Below are 25,536 nucleotides of genomic sequence, written 5' to 3'. Positions count from 1 at the left end.
ATCTGCTGTGTCAGGACTTCAATGTAAGAAAGGAAACTACTCACCTACATCCAGCGGGCGGGCGAGCCGATGACACCCTGTGATGGATGTTTGAAAACATTACTTGGGTTGCTATGCAACAGAAACGGAGTGAGGAAGAACAGAAGCCTAGAGATGAGCTAGAAAACTCAAGGCCAAGGGTTTTCACTTCCGCTCTGGATAAAAGCATCCGGTGCCTATTGTCCTAGAGAGGAGTGCATTTTCTCTGAACTTAGTGGGCAGGGGGAGGGGTTGCTGTTGCGGGCACGAGCAGGAGACAAGTGGCCCTTCATTCATTTATTCCATACATACCATTCATTCATTCCATACATACCGAGTGTTCATTCCATACATACCGAGGGTGGCCCTTCATTCATTCTATGCACACTGAGCGAGCGAGCGCCTACTGTGTGGCAGGTGCTGTTCTAAGTGCCACAAAGGAACAAGTGTCCGTTCATCCTCACTATGTGTGTATTTATTTATTCAGAGCCAGGCTCTCCCTGTGGATCCCTGGCTGGCTTGGAACTTGCTGTGTAGACCAAGCAGAGCTTGAGCTAGGAGACAGGCCAGCATTTGCCTCCTGAGTACTGGGGCTAAAGGTGTGCACCACCAAACCATCTCTCTCATTATTTCATTGACAGTTCTCATTCGCTTATAAAATCTACCACTCGCTCACTCGCTGTCTGTTCTCTTGTTGAATAAAGGCCCTTCTCCGCACATCTTATTTCCTATAGAAGACATTTTATTTAGAAAGAAAGAAAAAAAGAAGGAAAGAAAGAGAAAAGAAAAGAAAAGAAAAGAAAAGAAAAGAAAAGAAAAGAAAAGAAAAAGAAAGAGAGAAATAGGAAAAGACCACAATTGTGGCGCTTGAGACATGGGCTAGCGTCATAAAGTTCAAAAGAAAATGATCACAGGCTGGCAGAATGGAGAGAAATAGGGAAGCGGCCGTGGAAATGCAGTGCAGTCATCTTGAGCAGCGGTGAGTAAGGGGGGAAATGACAGCGGCTCAGAGGGGAAATCACTCAGAAAAGGAGGAAGGTGGAGGCTGCTAAGAAAGCTGCCTCTGAGGAGGAGGCTACTCTCCAACATGAGTTGCAAAAAGGGGAACTATAGTTTCTTTGTTTGTTTTTTCTTACTCATGAGCCATGTACTCAGCCCAGAGTTTTGCTGTGAGCTCAGCACATTGGAGCCTAGGTGTGTTCTGTGCCTGGACAGCAGCTTTGGCTCCAAGCCTCCCACAGGAGCAGCTACAGCCCCAAGCTGCTCCTGACACTCAGAGAGCCTTCCTCTGTGGGCTCACAGGGGGGCAAAATGCAAACTGTTGTGCTCTTCATTTCCGTTAAATTTTTACTGGAAGGGTCCGTGTGTGTGTGTGTGTGTGTGTGTGTGTGTGTGTGTGTGTGTACGCGTGCACGCGTGCACGCGTGTGTGCACCACGGCCCACACGAATGGAGTTCAGAGGACAATTTCCAGGAATCGGTCTTGCCTTGTGCCACGTAGGTCCTGAAGGTTGAACGCAAGTCATCAGGTTTGATGGCAGGTGCCTTTCCACACAGAGCCCTCTCTCTCCCTGGCTCAGGAGTGGTGTTGGTCGTTTGCACAGGTAACTATCGGCCAGGCTGCTTGTCTGCTTTTTTTTTTTTTTTTTTTTTTTTTTTGGTTTTTCGAGACAGGGTTTCTCTGTTTTCTGCTTCTTGTAGGGGGACAGAAGTGGAGAAGGAAACACAGGGTCTCTACACCCAGAGATGAGGTGCCTGCCACCTGGTTAATGAGAACAAAGTACTGTGTGGAATGTTTGCCCCAGGTTCAGAATTTAGGCTCACCTCAGCTGAAAGAGACATAAAAACCCAAGCCGGTCGCTAAAGTCTCACATCTCTGGGCTACTCTCTTTTCCTGTGGATGCTTCCCAGGGTAAGAGATCAAAAGCCACTGAAAAAATGACTAGCAAGGACCAGACCGGTGGTATGAGCCACCCTTTAGCCTGGGCTGAGTTGATCTGTATTGAACCCAGTTACCAGGCATGAGTGAGTGCATGCTAGCAGAAGAGCAGCCATAGTAAGGTCCCTCACCTATGTCTCTGGTAGGCCAGATGGCTTTTAGGTTCAGCACACAAGTAGGACTTGACATACCTTTGTAAAGTACATATAATTTACATTTCATTAATATACTTCAGGGGGAAACTAAGTCTGTACTTTTGGTTTTTTGGTTTTTTTGAGAAGGGGTTTTGGGGGGGGGGTTCTCTGTATAACAGAGCCCTGGCTGTCGTGGACTCACTCTGTAGACCAGGCTGGCCTGGGACTCACAGAGATCCACCTGCCTCTGTCTCCTAAGTGCTAGGATCAAAGGTGTGTATCATCACTCCCACCCCCAGATCCCAGCAATTATCATTACACATCAAGCACAGAGTGGGGGTGGTGATGTCTGTGGAGGAGCAGTGGGGAGGGGTGGGGCTCTGTAGCTCTACTCCCGCCTGGGTTTCTCTTAGGCCACAGCACAGAGAATGAGTCACTCCATGCTCACTCCATGGCCTGTGAGGAAGCATTCATGGGCATGGTGATTTCCAACATGTATGAGTCTGAGGCAGGAGGATTGCCACCAAAACGAGCACAAGGTTGGGATGTGCTTCAGAGTAGGCCAGTCGGGGCTACACAGTAAGACCATGCCTCAAACAATGACAACAAACCCTGAGCTTAGACCAGGAGCCCTGAGTACCTGTTTCTACACACACACACACACACACACACACACACACACACACACGACAGATAAATAGAAGCTTGTTCCAGGGAGTGGGCAAGACCCATCCCCACTGGGAACCCAGTGATCAGGTTTTAGGGAAGAAAATGTTTCATTTCTAGTGGTGGTTTTGGAATGTTTCTATGGCCACAGCCTCTTCCTCGTAGAAGGCACTGCCTTCTACAATTGTAAAAGACACTGTACATGCGTGGCTTTTCCATTCGAGCCAGCCGGAAGAAATGGCCACCAGATGGATTTGGCATTCCCTCCCACCCTGCAGATGTTACCTTAAGTCTGAACTTATACCACCAGCGATCAGGTTTTCCCTTTCCTCATCAACGCGGCCTCATCATCGTGTCCGCTGGCTTCATTCCCTTCTTTGTCCCTGGTGCCTCTGGATAAGGTGACCACCATGGCTGTCTGCATCCAAAGGAAGTGCAGGAAATGCAGGGAAGGTCCGTGGGAAGCTGTGCCCAGACCCCTCCGAAGCTTTGGTTTCTGTCCAGAGAGACAGGCCAGAGCAGGGGCTGGAGAGCCCCCTCAGGCACACCTCCTCTGCACTAAGGCTCTGCAGAGAGTGAGGGGTCTTGCCTCATGAGGAGGCCTCTGTGTCCATAGAGGACCGAGATGAAGGTGAACGACCCTCTTGTCTGATGCCCTTTCCTGACTGCTCCAGGAAGGGTAATCATAGTTTCCAAAAGAATGAGACCTTGGGGAAACAGGCTTGGAAACAAAAGTAGAGAGTCTATATTTTATTTTAAAGCTCCTTTCTGTGTATCTGGGAAAGTGTGTGAACATCCAGAATCTTGGGCTGAAAGAACGAGAATTGCTACAAGCGTAGAGCCAGCCTGGGCTACAGAGCAAGCACCAGGCTAGCCTCTAGGCTGCCTAACAAGGGCCTGAGGGCAAAGACAAACCAAAAAGGTGACATATGGCCCAGTTTTTTGAGGACTTAAATGTCACATTGCATAAAAAGAAACCAGGGAGGGAGGGACCCAGTAGCAGCCTTTCAGATAAGTGGCACCAGGTCACTTTCTGCACACTCTAGAGACTGTCTGGAATCTCCAGCTTACCCCCCACCCCACCCCACCCCACAGCTGTTCTTCTTCCGCCTCCAGCTACTTTGCACTGTTTTTGAGAGCACAGCAGGGTCTGCAGCCTCTCCAGTCTCTACACCTAGGATGCTGCAAGAAGTCACTTGATCGCTACCTCATTTAAACATCTCAAATCCCCTTGCTGATGGAATTCGGGATGGAGAGAAGCTGTCTAGGAGCGGGGTGGGCAGCATTACCACGTGGAATAGCTGGGTATGGTTCGATTCTGAGGGCAAGTTCTGGGTATGAAACAGGAAGCCTTTTTGCTACTTTCAATGACTCGGCTCCCTGTAACTCATGGAATTTTACTTTAGTGGAAATAAAGCTGTGGAAAGATTCTAAGGGGAAAGTGACAGTTAAAAAGTGGCTTCATGGTGGGCATATGACTTCATGATGGGTGAAGAAAGTGGGCACGTGACTCCATTCGATGGTGTCACACGAATGTCACTGTGCCCCACTGTGGCAGACCCTCCTGCAAGCTGAGCCACCTCCCCTGCTGGATCTTTGTGCACAGGACCCAGAGCACCATGCATCTGGTTGTGGGGGAGGGGTGGGGCAGCCTCCTTGGTTACTTAAAGACTCATCCACCCTTCCCCGACTTGCCTGAGCTGGGAGTCTCCTCCAGAGTTAAGGACTTGAATATCCGCGCATCTGCAACTGTATTCTGTTGACTTTAGCAGGTTAGGGTCTCCTGTCTTCTCTGTGCGCCTTCACTATGAGCCTGTCCTTGGGCCTCTGGAGCAAACAGTCTCAAAATCCAGTGGCTCTTAGGGGTCGAAGCAGCAGCTCAGTGGTAATGAGATCGCCAGGCCAGCAGAACAGCGTTCAGATCCCCTGATCCACTAAACAGCCAACCCGAATCTATAATCCCAGCACTGGGGTAAGGGGTTGAGGGGGCAGAGACAGGAGGATTCTTAGGGCTTGCTGGCTGGCCAGTCTAGTTGCTTCTGTGAGCTCCACATTCCGTGAGAGAGCCTAACTCAAAAAAACTAAGGTGGCGTGCCTTTGGGGACTCTGAGGAGGATGTCTGACTTCCACGAACATGGCAAGACTTTCTCTCCCTTGCTGGTAAATTACAGGCAAATGCTGTTAGAAAAACACCCAGCAGTCGGAAAAAGGCTGTGTGGTTTGGTGAGTTTCACAGGATCTTGGTGCTACAGCTTCTCGGAGCACCTGACCATCATGTCCTGTGTCTGGATGTCTGTCACCTCACATCAGAAGTGGCACCCCAGGAGAGTGTCACCCAGACACTCCGCTTCTTCCTCCGGGGCCTCCCCCTCCTTCCCTTTTCAGAGAGTGTGGGTGGGGAGCTTAGAGGTGGTCAGGGGGTTTTTTATCTTGCTCTTGGAAACTTTTCTTTCTTTTTTTTCTAAACATAATGTACTTTGTTTTGTTTTAAACGATGGAAAGTGAGGATTCTCAGTCCAGTGGATAGGAAGACCATCTGCTCAGCTTTGGTCATTCCTAGCTGAGCTCTGCATCCAGACAATACAGACTGTCCTCCAGCTTAGCTTCCTCATAAAGCTGTGGAGTTTGGGGCTGGAGAGATGGCTCAGTGGTTACGAGGCACTGGCTAGTTCTTTTCCAAAGGACCCAGGTTCAAATCCCACCACCCATGTGGCAGTTCTACAACTGTCTATAATTCCAGCTCCAGGGTATATCACACCCTCCTACAGACATACATGGAGGCAAAATTCCCATGTAAATAAAATTTAAAATAAAAGATATATAGCAGGCTCTGTGGGAGGCCTCCTCCATGTCTCACATATCCACTGACTTCCCACATGCACGGTCTATGTGTTCTTTTACACTTTTATTTATTGTTAGGGTGTGTATGTGGTGTTAGGTGGTGCATTTCTGCCATGGTTTGGGTGTGGAGGGCAGACAGCAACTCTGTAGAGTGGGTTCTCTCCCTTGTGTTGGTTTCAGGGCTCAAACTAGCATCCCCAGGCTTGCACAGAAAGCACTGCCACCCACTGAGCCGTCTCATTGGCCAGTGTTGCTTTCTTAGTGTGTGTGTGTGTGTGTGTGTGTGTGTGTCTGTGTATCATTGTCTATATGTCTGTGTCTGTGTGTTTTGCCTGTGTATGTGTGTGTGTACCACATATGTGCCCAGTGCCCATGGAAGTCAGAGGAGGGTGCTGGATCCCTTGGTACTGGAGTTACCAATGTGAGGGAGCCACCACGTGGGTGCTGGGGATTCAACCTGTGGACCTCTGGAAGAGCAGCCATTGCTCTTAACTGCTGAACCATCTCTCCAGCCCTGTAGTGTATTTTCTTTTTAAGTGTAGTTTCCATGTAACCATCCTTCTGTGGGCCTCAGAAAGGAAGTGAGTCTTTCACCTTCCCTAAAACTAAGAATTCTTGAAAATGAGCCACAGACACTGTAAGGCCGGAAGGCTGCAGTGTTCAGCGTGGCTGCGGGTCAAAACTATAGTTCAGAGAGGTCCAAGGCCACCCTGCCCTGCTGGCCCTTCCACCCCACAGAGTCTGCCACCTATGTCCCTGGCTTCAGTGGAAGCCATTGCTTGTCCCCAGCTGCAAACTTGTTTATTTTAGATGCAGAGGAGTTTGGTTGGGGACAGGGAAGTTTGTGAAAGATAAAAGGAGCAGGAAGCAGGGTTGGACAGCATCAAGCTCATTGACCCCTGATGTGGAAAGAGGAAGGAAAGAAAAAGAGAAGGGTCCAAAATAGCTGGACACTCAGGGACTTCTGGAATACTGCCTTGGGCACAGGTGCTCACACCCAGTGGCTGTGGACTTTCACCTTCCAAGAGAAGCAGGGTGAGACTTTTAAACCCAGCCGTGGATGCGAGGTACTGCTAACTGCTTCCTTTGATCCCCTTGGTGCTATTGTCTTCTTATTCATTATTATTATTATTATAATAATTATTATTACTGTGTGTAAATGTGTGTGATGTATATGATGTATGTGCATGATATATATGTGTATCTGTATGCATGACATATATGATGTGTGTGTGCATGATGTATATGATGTGTGTGTGTGAGTGTGTGCATGATATATATGATGTATGTACATGCATGATGTATATGATGTGTGCATGTGTGATGTATATGATGTGTGTATGTGTGATATATAATGTGTATCTGTATGCATGATCTATATAATGTGTGCATGCATGATGTATATGATGTGTGCATGCATGTGTGATGTATATGGTGTGTGTGGATGATGTATATGATGTGTGTGTATGCAGATATAGATGATGTGTGCATGTGTGATGTATATGGTGTGTGATGTATATGTGCCTATACATGATGTATATGATGTGTGTGTGTATGCGTGATGTATATGATATGTGTGTATGCATATGGAGGTCAGAAGGATTCTGTAGTGTCAGCTCCCTTCTTCCACTTTTGTATGAGCTCTGGGGATCAAACTTAGGTCACCAGGCTTGTTTGGCAAGCATCACTACCTGCTGGGCGATCTCCACAGTCTGCTACTTCTCTCAGTTTTTCCTTCTCTCTGGCTTGGTCAGCCAGAGAGCAAGGTGACTCTTTAAAGCCAGCCTGTGCATGCCACAGCCAACACCTCACCCACATGTGTCATAGCTGCTGTACCCACAGAGTGATTTCCTGCCCAGACCCTACCTGGCATCTCTGTGCTTCAGTGTTGCTTCAGTGCCAAGCTGCAGCCCAGGCTTGCAGGCACCAGACAGCTTCTGCCAGAGAGTCGCACCCCAGCCTATGCCATTCTTAAACCAGTTCATTTGAGATTTGAACTCATTTAGCAAATTCGACTTAAGCTGAGGGAACAGACTATGGAGATGGGACAATGACAGCCCAAGGTGATGAGCCCAGATCTGAGTGAACCCCGAGGCACTGTCTCTGCTGGGTGACCTTGGGTACAGAAGTCCCTAAAGCTCCCCTGCTCAGAAGTGCCCCAGAACTTTTAGAATGAAGCTAACCAAGCAAACATCCAGACCCCTCCAGGTCTGACACTTAGCTTTTTGCATTTTTCCCTGTTCCATAAACAGGAAAAATTAAAATCAAAGGTGCAGCTGAGGGACTGGCTCCTCTCATGTGGGAACTGTGCCCATCCAGCCTGCAGAGCAGATTCCGGCTTAGGCACAGGGAAAACACAGATGCTGGGATGGAGCTGTGGTTGCTGCTGGTCCTGCTTAGAGCTAGGGCAGGCTACTGTTGCACTTCTCTTGCTGGAGGTAGGATGCTGTGGCCCTGTCAGCTTCCCCAGCATGAGCCCCCTGCCTCTGTGAAGCCCTCTTCCAGGGGACCCAGCACTTCTGCACCTTTCCTGCAGCCACGGGAAAGTAGGCTACACCTATTTGTGGCTTCCAGCAGCCCAGGCTCCACCCATTTGTGGCCTCCAGCAGCCCATTCGCCTTGAACTCCACAAGTCCACTTTCCACAGACTACAAATAATAGCCATTGCTTAAATTTTTAATCCCATTTCGGGATTTCTTCCCCGCCTTTGGTCATTTGGTTCCCAGATAAAAGACACACAACTCTTATTATTTACAATAAGCCTTAAACAGCACAAGAGCTGGGCAGATATCTACCCTCTATGCTATTAAAATTTAGTTTTCTATTGATAACCCCAAGTTATTACTTCTATGTTTTATCTGGGCTGCTCTTAACTCCTACTGGCCAACCCTCAGGGCCACATTTTCATGACTTGCCTAACCTTCTTCTCCCTCCGTGGTTCTCATCCCACCCCCCACCCCTCACTCCCATCTCCCAAAAGCCCCAAATCCTAAACCCCACCTATGTCTCTTTTGCCCAGCTATTGGGTGTTAGCATCTTTATTTATGAATAGGTCACTTGGATCTACATACAAAATCTTTTGTCTCTGAGACCAAGAAGGCTTGCCCCCCTCCCCGCCCCTGCACTTAACGTTACAGTATGCAACAAAAGACCAAACCTCAACAATTAGCCATGTCAGAAATCAGAGTCCTGGCGACTGTGTAAGGCCACACAGCTGCTTGTTTTCCAGCGCCTGTGACTCCTCCATTCACTTACCCTCACACCCTTGCCTGGGGTTTCCCACATCTCTCCTCCTCTGCTGACAGGCCCCTCTCAACACCTTCCCTCTGACTAAGTCCTCACCCCCAGATAGTCACTGTCCCAGGAAACTTTCCCTAAGTCCCCTCCTACCACAGCTTCCCCACAGCAGACATGGCTTCTTAAAATTTCCCATATTGTCTTTTCTGTCCCACTCAAAAAGCCTCTTGTCTTCTTCTGTGGACTCAATGTTCACTCTGTGGAGGTTGAATAGAAACAAGCCTTATTCATAAGAAAGTCCATTATATAGATCAGGAACTGTCATGTTTACTATGGTGCCTTTAGAGAGCTCCTCGCAGGGGCACATTCATATTTGTGTCCTGGTGAGTGAGTGGATGGATAGATAAATGGATGGGTGGGTGGGTGGGTGGGTGGATGGATGGGTGGATGAATGGATGAATGGATGGGTAGATGGGTGGATGAATGATGGATGAAGTATGAATGGATGGGTGGGCAAAGGATGGATAAATGTGTGGATGGATGGATAGATGGATGGATGGATGGATGGGTGGATGGATGGATGGATGGATGGGTGGATGGATGGATGGGTGGGTGGATGGATGGATGGGTGGATGGATGGATGGATGGATGGATGGGTGGATGGATGGATGGATGGATGGATGGATGGTTGGATGGATGGATGGTTGGATGGATGGATGGATGGTTGGATGGATGGGTGGATGGATGGATGGATGGGTGGATGGATGGATGGGTGGATGGTTGGATGGATGGGTGGATGGATGGATGGGTGGATGGGTGGATGGGTTGATGGTTGGGTGGTGGATGACTTTCCAGATATCTCCAGCTGAATAGAGTTTGCATACTGATTTTTGCAGGTGCACAAGGTACCCCTTGCCACCAGCTCACTCCTGTTCTTTGTCCTTAAGGCCTTAATCTGCCTTACAGAAACCTATTCCTCTCCCCTCCTTTTCCTGACTGTTTTATTGAGATAAGTATGTGCAAATGTGGCCATGGAAACATCTATCTGAGAGTGAGGGCTTGGTCAGATGAAGAGTTGGGAGGAGGCCTGCCTGCAGAGGAAGAAACAAGTGTGAGGGTCCAGGAGAGGGCTTGAGGATGTGTGAGCAGGGAAGTCGGAGGGAGGGACTGAAAGGTGAGCAGTGGGCAGGAGTCCAGACACTTCTCCCACGTTAGGTGTGGTGACACACATCTTGTAGCCCCAGAATGTAGGGGTTAGAGACAGGAGGACCAGACACTTCTCCCACGTTAGGTGTGGTGACACACATTTGTAGCCCCAGAATGTAAGGGTTAGAGACAGGAGGACTAGAAGTTCAGTTATTTGGGGAATGTAGACCAGTGTACCTATATGAGATCCTGTCCAAACCATAGGACCTGTAGAGATGACTCAGAGGTTAAGAGCACTGGCTGGTCTCCCAGAGGACCAGGGTTTAATCCCAAGCACCCACATGGTGGCTCACAGCTGTCTGTAACTCCAGTTTAAGGAAATACGAGGTCCTTTCCTGGTTTCCTCAGGTACCACGCATATACATGGTGCACAGCTATGCATGCAAGTAAAATAGCCATATATACGAAATAACATAAAAATAAAGATAAGTAAAGAATAAACTAAGGATTATCTAAAACAAACAAGCAAAACCAAAAACCCACATAGCTCAACCTACAGGATGGATGGAATGCACAGGACACTTGTTTATTTATTTTTTTTTTCATAAAAGCAAGAATGAAGAAGAACCCCCAGGGGCCAATGGGAAGACTCTGGCTAAAGGGCGGTGAGGAAAAACCTGCTGCATCCAGTTGGCTTGAGTTTTATCTGGAGACCATATTGTAGAAAGAACTGACTCCAGCAAGTTGTCCTCTGACCTCCACATGCATGCTGTGGTTCATATGCAAACACACACACACACACACATGTGCACATAAAACAAAATGTTTCTAAGTTTTAAAATAAGAACACCTCTCCTTTTATGTGTGAACTCTAGCTGCCCGTGTGCCTGCCCACAAGAAGCAGAGACAGACGTGTGTCCTGCATCATCCCTAAAGTGTCCATGCCAACGTTTCCAAATTAACACGCTATTAAAAAATAGTTTGCGAGCCATCCTTGACGACCACTGGACAGCTGTCAGGTTGCATAGCTGCGGCTGTCAACTGCTTCCATGTGTTATTTTCAAGCCCTGAGCACAGCGGTGCCAGGAGCCTGGGTGCACAGTGATGACTCACTGCCTGCTGTCACCACGGGGGCTGCTGTGCTGGCTCCCCTCCCTACGTGACACACTGGCTATGACTCGCCCCGCTATGTCCTCCCATAGGGCCTTCATATGGGAGTCCAACTCTGCGTAAAGGGAGGTGGCCTTGGAAGAGGTGACCCTTGAACTGGAAGCTAGTCAGGAAGAGATCTGGTGAAAGAATGTTCTGGGTACACGGAATGGCAAGGGATGAGCCCCGGGCTGGAAGCATGATGGAAACATCAATCAACAATATGGCTGAAAGACCATTAATGAGGGCAGGATCAGCAGGCCTGAGGGTGGACTGTGGGGCCTCAAAGCCATCGGGGGGCTTAGCTGGTATCCTAACGCAGTTGTGAGCAATTCTAGTTTTTAGACAGACTTAGATGTGTGTGTGTGACATACACACACACACACACACACACACACAAGTCTTATATTATTCTTGCTGGAGACCAAGAAGGGATATGTGAGTCAAAGATAGATGGGGAGCAACCCCAAGAGCCCGAGGGACTTTGGGCAGGTTATTAGACCTCACTGATCCTCGATTTCCTTACCTGTAAAATGGAGATAAGACAGCCCACATCTGAAATTTCTGGGAGTTTGTGATGTAAAATGTCTGAGCACTCAACTTAAAAACCAAGCCTCATCCCATATAATTCACTCTGCTCCGAGAATTCCCACGTGGGGTTCGCTCCTCTTCTGCTGTTGCTGTTGCAGTGTTTGGTTTGGTTTGACCTTTTGAGACCAGGTTTTCTAATGGCCAGGGTGACCTTGAATTCCCGGCTTCCACCTCCTAAAGCTTGAATCAACTACAGGAACCGGGCCACCTTGCCTGATTCCTTCCTCTTGTGTAACATACCGGAATTGTCTCTCTTATTAAAACTTGGTGACCTACATTAGGGGAATTTTTGTTGCCTACCCAGCAGACGTGAAGCCCTAGGATCCATCCCCAGTACTTCAATTAATTAATTAATTACCTAATTAATTCACACTTTGATTAATTACTTGGCTATTAATTGGTTAATTATTAATTAGATAATTAATTAGTTGTTTTATTAATTGGGGAATCATAATAATTGCCTGTTTAATGTTCCAAAGGCACTCTGTGCTATTTATAAAGAACTACTATACAGAAGGGACTCGTTCTGTGACACACTTAGAGGTTACTTTTGCTTTTCAAGACGTGGCCAGGCAGCAGGCAGGCAGACGGAGGAAACCGTATCTCAGGAATGAGGCAGCTGCTGGTGATCCAGCACAGCTGTGGGCGCCCTGAGGGGCAGATGTTTCCTGGCTTGGATGATCCTAAAGATCCATTGCTCTCTGGAAATGCCCCTCCTCCCCGAGCAAGCGGCCAGACCCAGAAGAAGCCACAGCTGCTGAGACACTGTGACACTCACGCGGAACCAGATAGATGCTGCACGCTTCAGTGGCAAGCCTCCCTTCAAACGTACTTTGAGTAGATTTCACAAGAGTGGTGAAGGGTGAAAGCCAGCGTTTGCTTTTCATTTTCCCAAAATAAATAGTTAGGTTGCAGTTTTCTCTTCCCTCCCCCTCTCCTTCTCCCTCTCTCCCTCCCCCTCTCCGTCTCCCTCTCTCTCTCTCTCTCTCTCTCTCTCTCTCTCTGTCTCCCTCTCTCTTCTTTTTGAGACAGGATTTCTCACCTCAGAGCCCACTTCTAGAACTTACAATGTGTCCCATGGTGGCTTCAAACTAACAGTAACCCTTCTGCCTCAGACCCCTAAGTAATAAATAGAATTACCAATAAGTAGCTTTCAACAAGGTAAAATTGTGACTCTCCTACAGAAATAGAACAAGTTGCCAGGTGTAGTGGCTCACACACTGTCCCTGAACTCTGTGGAGACAGGAGGATCAGAAGTTTAAGGTCAGCCTAGATGCAGAGAAGCAAAGTTTGAAAGCCAAACAAAACCTCTAGAAAGGATCCTGTTGCTTTACCAAGTTTGAGCCTTTAGTCAACACACAACAAGAGTCTAACCCTGCCCTTTAGCACATCAACCCAGCCGGTTTCTGCAGGCCTCCATGTGAAACAACGACACCACATTCCAGGGCAATTCCAGCATCTATCTGGTTCCAGGTCTGTGAGCGTCCCTTCTACATTGTGCTTAAAGGGCCATCACAGTGTCACAGGAAACCGCCTGTCTCCCACTGTAGACAGAACTAGGTGTCCATGCTCTGACTTTTTATCTCCTAGAGACTCAACAGCCCCAGCAGCGTGTGGCTCTGCCCTGTCCATCATGAAACCAACCAAGGGCTAATGTGGGCCCCGGGGGGCACAGCTGAGAGGGAGGAGGGTGTGAACCCTGCTCTCATGGGAGACAGTCAGAGGGATGGTTGTCCTCTGTGAGTTAGAGACAGACATGGGAAGATCCTAAACAGGCTAGAAGAACCAGTTTGGTTTGCAGGGTGGCATCAGAGAACACTTTTTCTCAGGAAGTGGCATTCATAAAGAGTCTAGAAGCGAGCGTGGACTTTCAGTGGGTGAAAAGCTGCTGGTGTGTTTGGGGGTGGAGGGGAGAGCATGGGCAGGACCGAAATCCTCAGCCAGAGAGACCATGGAAGGCTGGTGGGGAAGTATGGGAGATAGAAAACCTCAGAGGGCCTGGAAGGTTCTGAATCCCAAGAGTACCTAGGCACTGAAGGATGGTTGGGGGCGGGGGGAGGGGGGGAGATGGAAGTTGGTGTTTCTAAACTCTCAAGGGCAGGGTCAGTGCCACGTGACAGCAGCATTAGGTAAATGTTTGCTGACCATCTGGAGGAAGATGTGTTAACATATGGAAAGGGTAGTCGGAGCTGCAGGAGTGCCAGTTCTCAATAGGAAAGTCCCTGTGTTTGTGGTTCACCATGGGGGCCAGGGGAAATCTCTGCAGCCATGCTGTGACTCTGCAGGACTCATCACCTGTCTGGACCAATAAACTCTTCCAGACAGGTAGGGTGGGCAGGGAGGTGACCCACTTCCCAAGATGAATAGATGCCACCCACCCACTCACAGGGCAGTTTGGACAGTCTAAGTATTTCCAAAAATATGTTAAGAGGGAACAAAACACCCATAGAAGGAGTTACAGAGACAAAGTTTGGAGCTGAGACGAAAGGATGGACCATCTAGAGACTGCCACACCCCGGGATCCATCCCATAATCAGCCTCCAAACACTAACACCATTGCATACGCCAGCAAGATTTTGCTGAAAGGACCCTGATATAGCTGTCTCTTGTGAGGCTATGCCAGTGCCTGGCAAACACAGAAGTGGATGCTCACAGTCAGCTATTGGATGGAACACAGGGCTCCCAATGGAGGAGCTAGAGAAAGTACCCAAGGAGCTGAAGGGGTCTGCAACCCTATAGGAGGAACAACAATATGAACTAACCAGTAACCCCAGACCTCGTATCTCTAGCTGCATATGTAGGAGAAGATGGCCTAGTCGGCCATCATTGGGAAGAGAGGCCCCTTGGTCTTGCAAACTTTATATGCCTCAGTACAGGGGAACGCCAGGGCCAAGAAGTGGGAGTGGGTGGGTAGGGGAGTGGGGGGGGTATGGGGGACTTTTGGGATAGCATTGGAAATGTAAATGAAGAAAATACCTAATTAAAAAAAAAAAAGACGCTTCAAAAGAGAATAGATATGACTCAGCAACTAGGAGGGCCAGCTGCTTTTTCAGAGGACCTGAGTTTGGTTCCTAGCACCCATTGGACAGCTAACACCGGTCCCTGCCTCTTGGATGACCCTTAGACACTTCACACACACACACATGTGCGTGCAGAATGTTTTGTAAAGCTAAAATTTAAAGTGTTTTTGGCAAACACACAAAAAAAGCATGTCCCAGACATGCTCTTCAGGGAGGGGACAGTGGAGACAGTGCAAACTTTGTCACGGTGCTTGTCCCCTCCCAGAGCAGTACTCAGTATGTGCCTACCACAGGCGAGGCAGGCACTCTACCACTTATTGCTTTATTTTTTTAGACAGGGCTTACTAAGTGGTCCAGACAGATCTTGAACTCTCAATCCTCCTGCCTCAGCTTTCCGAGTGCTAGAACTGCAGGTGCGAGCCACTAGCTAAGAGGCATCCCTTAAGCTTCTCCTGTATGCCCGTGCCCGAGGCAGATGCTAGAGACAGAGTAATAGATAAACAAAATGTACTTATTTCATGTGCGTGTATATAATACATGTGTACACAAAGCGCATTAATAATAATAAATAGGTAATTTAATAATTAATAGGTAATTCTAGTAATAATAGGTAACACTAGTCTTCTCATGTCATCCATAAGGAAATGGGCTCAGACAGCGTAGATAATGTACTCAAGGGTACACAGCTAAGAATGTCAATCCTAAGGTGGTATACACAGGGCACAGCATGTGACATCATGCAGCAGGCAAGCACGTAACTCCAAGGAGCATAGCCCCTTTAATAAACGGGACTTTGGCTGAAATGTGTGTCATAAAACGCACCGGCGTGTCACCACGAGGGTCACACTGTCCGAGAATTTAAGAAAGGGCTTACTAGAGCCACTCATCTTGGGTTTGGAGTTGCAGGAAAAGCACCCCAGAGGATGTGGCATCACCAGAAACCCTGAGGATGGGAAGTCTCAGCCAGGAAAAGAGCAGGGTCAGAGCCTCTGGGGAGGGTGAGAATGCAGCTTGGAGACTTGTGCGGCAGTTTCTTGGTGGCCTGGTACAGCCATGGGCAATAATAGGACAGCCTCGGCCAAGGACTCTAACAGCGCGTTCTCTCCTCCAGACCCTGTTGGCCAGGGCACTCTACGACAACCATGCTGATTGCTCCGACGAGCTTGCTTTCTCCAGAGGGGACATCCTGACCATCGTGGAACAAAATGTGCCAGAAAGTGAGGGCTGGTGGAGATGTCTGCTCCACGGGAGGCAAGGCCTGGCTCCAGCCAACCGCCTCCAAGTCCTCAGAGAGACCCCTGCAGACAGACCCTGTCCCCTGCTCCTGAGAGGCCCGGACACAGATCTCACCAGCTCTGGGGCGCCTTCCCAGGTGCAGGACTTCATCTCCCCGCCACCCCAGGGACCTGTGTATGAACCAATGAGGAGCTGGGTGGAGGGGCCACCACCAGCAACTGCCCAAGTCTATGAATTGCCTGAGTCACCTTCCAGTGCCAGGATCATCTGTGAAAAGACGCTGAGCTTCCCCAAGCAGGTGAGTGTTGTCTCTGGATGAAAGCATGGGTAAAGGGTACTGGGATACCCAGGGGCTTCAACACACTGCAGTCATCACCATTGCATCAGATCAAATGTACAAAGCAGGACCCCAGAGCCCTACTGAGCATGCCCAAGACCCAGTCCCACTTCATGCACACGCTTAGCATCCCCGTGACTGCCCAGCTCACCAAGACTGACCAACCTGTGCCATCAGTTGAAGGTGTGTGCAGGAGTTTGTTGGCTATTCACAGGATCCCATGTCACAGAGAGCGCTGGAGACAATGGGAACAAAGGATGGCTTAATTCACACCATGTTAAGGCCAAGGCATCACTTATAACGTTCAAGACTCGAATCTGCCTCCCCCAGACAATTAACTTCTAGAATTGTTACAGAAACATACAAGAGGGTCAAATAGAGATCAGAAGGGGGTTGGAAGTGACCACATTGGTGCTAGGGAAAACCCACAGGTCCCCAAGTGTTTGCATGGGAGAGTGTTGGGTACAGACATTTTGAAAGGTTTTTTTTTTCCCTCCATTTACGTATTTGGGATCTGAGCATGCCTGGGTCACTGCACATATGCGCAAACCGGAAGACACTCTCGGGTGTTGGTTCTCTCCTTCCTTCACGCGCAGGTCCCAGGGACAGGCACGGTGGCATGTGCTTTTCTCTGCTGATTCATTCCTACCCCATCCCCCCAAACTCTGTCCCAGAAAAATCATCTTTTGTCCCTGTCATCATGGTGAGCCACTACACAGGGATAAGAAATGTTTCTAGCCGGGCGTGGTGGCGCACGCCTTTAATCCCAGCACTTGGGAGGCAGAGGCAGGCGGATTTCTGAGTTCGAGGCCAGCCTGGTCTACAGAGTGAGTTCCAGGATAGTCACAGAGAAACCCTGTCTCGAAAAAGAAAACAAACAAACAAACAAAAAGAAATGTTTCTATGTAGTTGTTCTAAAAAGGAAGACAGAATCCTTTAATGAAGGATTAAACCTTGGTGTGTGTGTGTGTGTGTGTGCGCTCTTGTATGCAGATGAACACATGGACTGGAAAGACCTCGAAGAACCCACACAGGTAGTTCTCCTCAGGAAGTAGAATTGAGTAAGGAGAAAATTAAATAAGAGAGTGGCTGGGCATGGTGGCGCACACCTTTAATCCCAGCACTCGGGAGGCAGAGGAAGGCAGATCTCTGAGTTCAAGGCCAGCCTGGTCTACAAAGTGAGTTCCAGGACAGCTAGGGCTACACAAAGAAACCCTGTCTCGAAAATAATAATAAAAAAAAAGGCAGTAACAGGGACCTTTCTTTCCTTTCTTTTATTCTGTCCATGTCCCCAGCATCTCGACTGAGGCAGGTCCTCAATAAATATTTCACAAGCCGGGTGTGGAAATCCCAGCACTCGGGAGGCAGAGGCAGGCGGAGTTCTGAGTTCGAGGCCAGCCTGGTCTACAAAGTGAGTTCCAGGACAGCCAGAGCTACACAGAGAAACCCTGTCTCGAAAAACCACACACAAAAAAATAATAAAATAAAATAAAATAAATTTCACGAACAAATAGATCAGGAAGATGCTAGGTGCCTTGGGGGACACGTGGACACCTGTGAATTTTTTACAAGCAGAGGGAAGCTGGAGCTTGAAAAATGTGTGGTCACATTGTTGGGGCCTTAAGGAAGGAAGGAAGGAATTTAAAGGCAAAAGGAACCACTCACCCCACACCCCTGGTCTTCCTGGGGCTTTAAAAATACAGTGCAAGCAGCTTGGAGCTGGAGCTCGGTAGGTAGAGTGCTTACCTAGTATGCTTGGTCTATCCCAGTTACTGCATAAACCAGGCTGGGTGGGGTGCGGCTGTAACCCCAGCACTCAGGAGATAGAGGCAGGAGGATGAGGAGCTGGGGAGCAGCCTCAGCTATGTAGTGAGTTTGAGGCTAGCTTTTGCTACATGAAGATTTGTCTCACAAACACCAAACAAACAAACAAGACCCCACTGGCCTCAGTGTTCAGTGACAATAGGCCTCTTCTAACCCTGACACTCAAATAGTACATCTCGCTAGGCCATGAAGCCAATTGATGTCTTAGGAAACTCCACGTATATAGAAAGACAGACCGCTGCCTCTGATGTCTGTGTGGCAGGGTCCTGAAGCACTGCTCACAGCTTCCAATACTGCCTGGAAACAGTGTCCCTTCAAACATTTCAAATACTTCATATTTTCCAAGGCAAGACAGTTTCCAAGCACAGACAGTTGTCACACACAGGTGCTGGCTGCAGCCCCCAGACACTGCCACAAGGTGGGCCCTATTTGTCTTTTCTGGAACAAATTATCCCAGCACCCAACTGCTTGCTGTCTGAGCCACTGACTCAAGACAGGCTTTGGCGGTATTTCTTTAAGACCAAGTCATGAGGGGTGGAGACATGGCTTCTCAGGTAAAGAAAGGCTCCTACCAAAAAGAAGCCCAGTGGCCTGAGCTTGATGCCCAGAACCCACACTGTGACACTGTGATCAGAGGATAGATTCCACAGTTGTCCCCTAGCCCCACAGGAACACGGGGACACCCATGTGTGCACTTACTATAAATAACTGAAAGTGCAGAGAAGAAATCACGCCAGACCATTTTCGTTTGAATTGTCTTCCAAAACCACTGAAGGGGGCGGGGGGAGGCAAAGTTCCATCTCACTCTCAAAAGGAAAGCAGATGTGATGCCCGCTGATGCCAAGACCCCTGAGGACCCAGCACAGGGCCAGGCTCTACTGCTGAATAAACAAAGTGACTCAACCCAACAGTAGCCTGTTCACTGGGAACTGACGAGGGGAAACTGAGTTTCCCATCACAGCTTAATCCAGGAGGATGGGTACTGTGTGAGCATTGAGGTCTGTCTTGCTGAAGCGAAGCCTGTCAGAGTATGCATCCTTGGGGGGGGGGGGGAGCTGTGGTGAACAAGAGAAACCACAGTGGCTGGAAGGAAACTCGGGTCCTCTGTCTCCGAGCAGGTTCTCCCAGGGACCGCAGAAAACCCCTGGGGAATGTCCTTGCCTTTTCTTCTTCAGATTCCCTCCTTGTCTGTCCTAACTACATTCTGGTTTCCTCCTCCTCTCTTCCTCTTCCTCTCCTCCCTCTCCCCTTCCCCCTCCTCCCTCTCCTCTTCCCCCTCCTCCCTCTCCCCTCCCCCTCCCCCTCCTGCTTTCATTTTAAAAGGCTATTCTAATCCAAGGGCACCCCACACACACACACACACACACACTTTGATTTCAGAGGCAGCTACTATCAATCCAGGGCATTGCAAACTCTCCAGCACCTTCTGTCCCTTTCTTCATGTGCTAGGAGTGTATTGGACTGACCACACCCAAGGTCAGCTCCTAGCTGTACCTTTAGGAGATTCTAAATAGTTTCCTCTACCCCCCTCCCCAAAGACAAGAGCCGTACACCCCAGAAGAGTAGCCAGCAAATGGTTGTGAATGAAGACAAGCATGGATGCCTTCCCTGCTCAGACATCTGCCGTTTATCCCTGAGTTTGAGGCTGCCCAGAAAATGTGTTCCAATCAGGAGTGCCAGTCAGGAATACATAGAATTAGGCGAGTCCAAACCCAGCCCTTTGAGCTGTTTCTGCCACAGTTTGCACGTTCAAGCCACAGCTGGAGAAGGACATGTCTTGGGCTCCTTTGATACCAGTGCCAGACTCCTGAGGTTCAGAGTGGCCCAGCTTGAAAAGCCAAGGTGGCTGGAGTGTACCACTTTTTCTCAAGTGGTCATGGGAGTTTCATCTCTGTGCCAGAATCCGAAGTGTCCATCCAGGGGATGCCTCTGGGGACCTTTGGATTAGAGTAGCTCTCCTTTCTACACAAGGTGAAATGATTCCTAAGAGGTCAAACTGCCCGTCCCTGGTGAGCCCAGTGTGAACCCAGGGTGGGAACTAACCTCCAAGCCAGTCTGTGTCCACCTTACTCTGAAGGCAGACCTTTATCCTCGGTGTCTCTGTTCTCTGTGGCCTTTTTTATGTGACCCTGGCTAAAGATACTCTTTTTTTTTTAAGCATATATATTTGGTTATCTAGAAAAGTTTTTCCTCTTTTTTTTTTTTTTTAATCACATTTTATGTTTATGGAGGTCAGGGGACAAATTGTGGAAGTTTGTTCTCTCGCTTTACCCATGAGTCCTAAGAACTGACCTTAGGCCATCAAACTTGGCAGCAAGCACCTTTACCCACTGAGCCATCTCGCTGGCCCCAAAGCTATTCTTTCTATAGAGTTTTTGTCAATTTGTCTTCTCCAGACCCTGGAGGCACAGCTCAGCTACTAGTATCCACAAGGAGAAATCAAAACCAACGCCCAGAAGCTCCGCGCCTTCCTCCTGTAGCTTCCCCCAGGAAAACCGCTCTCCCGAGTCTTCTTTTACTTTCCATTCCAACTTCCTGTATTTAGTGTGGAAACCCCACTTAAACACGCATGCACACACAAAACCACACACAGAACACATTTCCATTCTGAGAAGGGACACTTTGGTATTTCAAGTGTAAGGGGACAGATTTCTTGCTGACAGCCTTTTGGAAGTGCCTCCTTCTGCCTCTGGAAACCCCAGCACTCAAGCCTGTTCCTTAACTGCTATCTGGAACTTAACATTTTCCCAAGAAACATGGGACAGTTTTGAAGTGGCACACACAGGAAAGTCCCTGAGTGGACTGTTCTCACAGTCACATGTGACACATAAGGTCATCCATTTGAAGTTCTGCGGCTCTGAGCAAGGAAGAGCTTGGGAAAGGTCTACAGAGGCAGGGACAGGGAAAGCTGGGTGTGGATTTAATTCAACATGTAGTCTAACCAACCATTGATGAGTTTGGTCCTGGGCCAATCAGCCTATGATACCAGGGACAGAACTAGGGTTTGATTTTTCTAATATGTAGGTGTGTGTGTGTGTGTGTGTGTGTGTGTGTGTGTGTAAATGAGAATGTGCCCATAGACATATAGAGGTCAGAGGTCAACATCAAGTTGTCTACCTTGTTTGGTTTTTGCTATTTTTTAAACATATTTTTTAAGATTTATTTATTTATTTAATGTATATGAGTACACTGTAGCTGTTTTCAGACACATCAGAGGAGGGCATCAGATTCCATTACAGATGGTTGTGAGCCACCATGTGGTTGCTGGGAATTGAACTCAGGACCTTTGGAAGAACAGTCGGTGCTCTTAACTGTTGAGCCATCTCTCCAGCCCCGGTTTTTGCTATTAAGGCCGCATTTAAGCAGAGCGTGGTGGGACGTGTCATTAATCCCAGCACTAAAGAGGCAGATGCAGGTGGATCTCTGTGGGATTGAGGCCATCCAGCCTGATCTCAGAGCAAGTTCCAGGCCAGCTGAGACTAGATGAGTGAGATCTGTCTCAAAAACAAACAGAAAACCCCTCCCCTACATTTATTTGAGGCACTCGCTTGCCACAGCAGTGCGTGAAGGGCGGAGCTTGCTTACTAGAATCAGTTCTCTCCTTCCACTGCGTGAGTTCTGGGATTGAGTGCAAATCATCAGGCTTCGTGGTGAGCGCCCTTACCCAGTTAGTGAGCCTTCTCACCAGCCCTACCTTGTTCTTTGAGACAAAGTCTCTCACTTGCTTAGAACTTGCCCTGGATGGCCAGAGACCCCCCCCACCTCCTCAGTTGCTAGGGTGACAAATAGGTGCAGCCATACCCAACAATGTTTGTGTGTTTGTTTGTTTGAGGAGGGTTTCTCTGTGTAGCCCTGGCTGTCCTGGAACTCACTCTGTAGACCAAACTCACAGAGAGCTCTGTGGCCTCAAACTCACAGAGATCCTCCTGCCTCTGCCTCCCAAGTGCTGAGATTAAAAATGTCTGCCACCATTGCCTGGCAAGCCCGGCTATTTTTTTTTTTTTTTGGTTTTTCGAGACAGGGTTTCTCTGTGTAGCCCTGGCTGTCCTGGAACTCACTTTGTAGACCAGGCTGGCCTCGAACTCAGAAATCCGCCTGCCTCTGCCTCCCGAGTGCTGGGATTAAAGGCGTGCGCCACCACGCCCGGCAAGCCCGGCTATTTTTACATGGGTTCTAGGGATTGAAACTAGGTGATTGAAAGGCAAATAGTTTACCGACTGAGCCATCTCCGCAGCCAGGGTTCAGAAGATTGCTGAACCCGGGTTCTAGAAGCATCGCACAAGCAGTTGCAAATGTGTAATTTGAAGGAAAGGTGGGATTTATTGGGTCAGCACAAGCTTGGGCTGCAAGGTCTATCCCTGGAAACCCCGAAGTGGAGACGGGCGGAACGTGAGGCTAGACCTTCTTGCCAAGCTTGTGAGGAGACGTGCCCGCCTCCATGCGTGTTACTCGGGTTTCCAGGTGAGAGTGGCTGTTTCCTTTTTAGGACAGTACTTTAGAAAGTCCAGCTCGTGGGAACCTTGCCCCTTGTGAATAAGCAAGCAGTTGCCATATAGAGAAAGTGGGTTGGTTTGACCCTGGGCAGCTGCAGTGTGTGCCTGGACAGATGCATACATATGGCCTCACAGCAGCTTTATCCACGCCCATGACAGAAGTGGAGAGGCGGCCAGGAGAGTTTTTATGCAGTACACAGTCCTGGGCTATGGGCCTTCATTCACCAAGTCATCCCGAGGCTGGGTCCTAGGGGTAGTGACAAATACAGGAACCCTGACCTGGTCCTCAGAAGCTGCTCCTCGGCCTGGATTATATCTGCTGCCCTAGTGCCATATTCAAATCCCGAACCCTCACCCCAGTGATCTGACTTGGCAAGTGCCCTACGCAATGTCTGGCTCCTTAGGACCTAGCTAGATGGTTCACCCTCATTTGGGCTCTCAGTAACTTTCCTCTCTTGTCTCACTCCTCAGCCTGTGGCCTTGGTATGACAAGTCCTATTTCCTTTTTCCTTTGTTCTGGAGTCCTGGCGACAAGTATTCATCAGCCTATTAAAACCAAACCAAACCACACAACCACACAACAGGGCTGGAAGTAGAGCTCTGTTGGCAGAGTGCCTGTCTAGCATACATGAAGACCTGGTTAAGCCCTGGGTTTGATCCCCAGCACCGTGTAAAGCTGAGTGCAGTGTGGTACACACCTGTATTCCTAGCCTTTGGGATGTAGAAACAAAAAGATAGGGATTTAAGGTCATTCTTGACTTCCTGGGTTGTTTGGGGCTGGCCCCTAATCATGAGACAAGTTTGTCTCTATTGCAGGCTCCCAGGGCCTCCTCTGCACCAGATTCACCAGGCATACACACCAGAAATGCATATTCTAAGCCACTTCTCAGTCAAATCTGACGTAGACACTGCAGCCCACCTTGTTAGGAAGGCACGCCCATCCCTGCGGGCTCCACCTGTAAGTGTTCCGAATTACCTAGACTCCGGCAGTGACTTCCAACTGCGACATAACGTTGTCGTTTATAAAGCTCATGCTTGAGAATTGTATAATCAAGCTTTTAAAGCTTGCAAACAAATCATATTTCACATACATCTGGGACTGTGTGTTGGGCTGCGTTCACAACATCCTCAGCCTGACAGCCTCAAGGGCGGACCCACCCACTAGTGCAGACAGACGCTCGGTGGCCATCTTTGCTGTCCGGAAGGTGACTTTGCCCATGATCTTGGGTGTCTTGACTCTGTTCTTTTTTCTCTCCAAGGCCCTCTCTGTGCTTCCCAGACCGACGAGGGCCTCGTTGCCGACACTTCCTTCCCAGGTGTATGACGTGCCTGTCCAGAGGCAGGTCTTCTCAACCCTTGAGGTGAGCTTCACTCTGCAAACCCTGCCCCAGCCTGAGGCTTGGTGCCATCTTTGGGTTCTCCACGCTGTTTGCCTTTGCGGCTTCCTTCATTCTGAAGGCTGGTTCCCTCAAGATAACTGCCGGTGTTTGTGTGGGTGATGGATGGGATGTATCTGTGCTTGTACCTCTCTACCCCACCCCCATACCTTCAGCTAAGACGATGCCTTTTAAAGCATCGAGTCCGTCGTCATAATGAAGCTCATTATTATGTACCGTCATTATATGGTGATCAGAAACCCTTAGGTTGGAGAAGCAGCACCATAGATAAAGTGCTTACAGGTGTATGGAGACCTGAGTATAGATCTGCAGAACCCACACAAAACCAGACACAGTACTGAGGCTCTCCGCCCAGTGTTGCTATGGTGAAATGGGAGGTGGGGACAGGGGAATCTGCAGTAGGGCCAGGTAGCCAAAGAATCGAACAAGAAACCCTGCCTCAGACAAGGCAGAAGGTTGTGGTCCCAGCTTTACACATGGGTCCTGGTACATATACACTCATGCTTACACACCCACACCCATGAGAGAGAGAGAGAGAGAGAGAGAGAGAGAGAGAGAGAGAGAGAGAGAGAGAGAGAGAGAGAGAGAGAATGAGAATCATGACTACCAACCACAAAGCGTTCAGGGATTTGTGTCTTTTTTCTTTTCGGGACAGGGTTTCTCTGTGTAGCCCTGGCTGTCCTGGAACTCACTTTGTAGACCAGGCTGGCCTCAAACTCAGAAATCCGCCTGCCTCTGCCTCCCGAGCGCTGGGATTAAAGGTGTGCGCCACCATGCCTGGCGATTTGTGTCTTTCATTGTAGAAAACACTGAACTCATAGACGTTGTGTGGGAAACCCCCTTGGAAAGAGAAGTTAAAGTTGACCTACTGTGTGCTCTTTCCCTAGAGGCTGGAGAAGCAGCAGTTCTATGACATACCCACTAGCTCCCAGAAGGCTCTGCTCCACTCCTCCACCAGCCAGGCAAGTGTGAGTACCAACAGAGCAGGGATGGGGCACTAGGGGACTAAGCATCCTCTGAAAAAACCTTATTAGTTAGATGGATTGTCTTCTTTCTGCTGCTGTGGTGAAATACTGAGGTAAACAATTTATGGAGAGGAAAGGGTCGCTGTCTCAAGAGTTCACAATTGGTTGTCTGGTTGCTTTGGAAACCGTGGTGCGGGGTGGTACATCTCAGAGAGAGCACAGGATGGAAGAAGATGCTTGCTCTATGGAGAGTAGGGAGCAAAGAGAAGAGAGGAGAGGGTTGGAGTTCCAGCATCCCCTTAAGCTGATAGCCCTGATGGCTCAACTTCCTTCTACTAGGCCTTCTCTCCCAAAGGTTTCATTACCTTCTATCAGCGGCACAGGCTAAGGAACAAGCCCTCAACACCAAGGAACATTCCAAGTTCAAACTGTGGCACTTGGCCAGCACTCGGGTGCAGGGTCCCCATAACCAACTCTACTGCACTGGAAGTGAAACACCTCCTTGCCCTGGTACTCAGGGCTAGGGCATGGCTCTGTTGGTGAG

The 25,536-nt window shown here is 49.0% G+C and overlaps 1 protein-coding gene across 1 annotated transcript in view; it reads left to right on the top strand.

The window, feature by feature from the left end:
* Cass4 (Cas scaffold protein family member 4) overlaps positions 1 to 25,536 on the top strand; it is a 39,986-nt gene that overhangs the window by 6,216 nt on the left and 8,234 nt on the right. The window contains exons 2-4 of the mRNA XM_029469096.2: positions 15,852 to 16,274; positions 23,890 to 23,991; positions 24,915 to 24,995. Of these exons, the coding sequence (XP_029324956.1) occupies positions 15,852 to 16,274; positions 23,890 to 23,991; positions 24,915 to 24,995 (606 nt within the window). The remainder of the gene's footprint in view (positions 1 to 15,851; positions 16,275 to 23,889; positions 23,992 to 24,914; positions 24,996 to 25,536) is intronic.

Source organism: Mus caroli, unplaced genomic scaffold, assembly GCF_978045245.1.
Source record: "Mus caroli unplaced genomic scaffold, Mus_caroli_1 scaffold_2, whole genome shotgun sequence".
Taxonomy (NCBI): Eukaryota; Metazoa; Chordata; class Mammalia; order Rodentia; family Muridae; genus Mus; species Mus caroli.
This window is presented reverse-complemented; position numbering and strand designations above follow the sequence as displayed.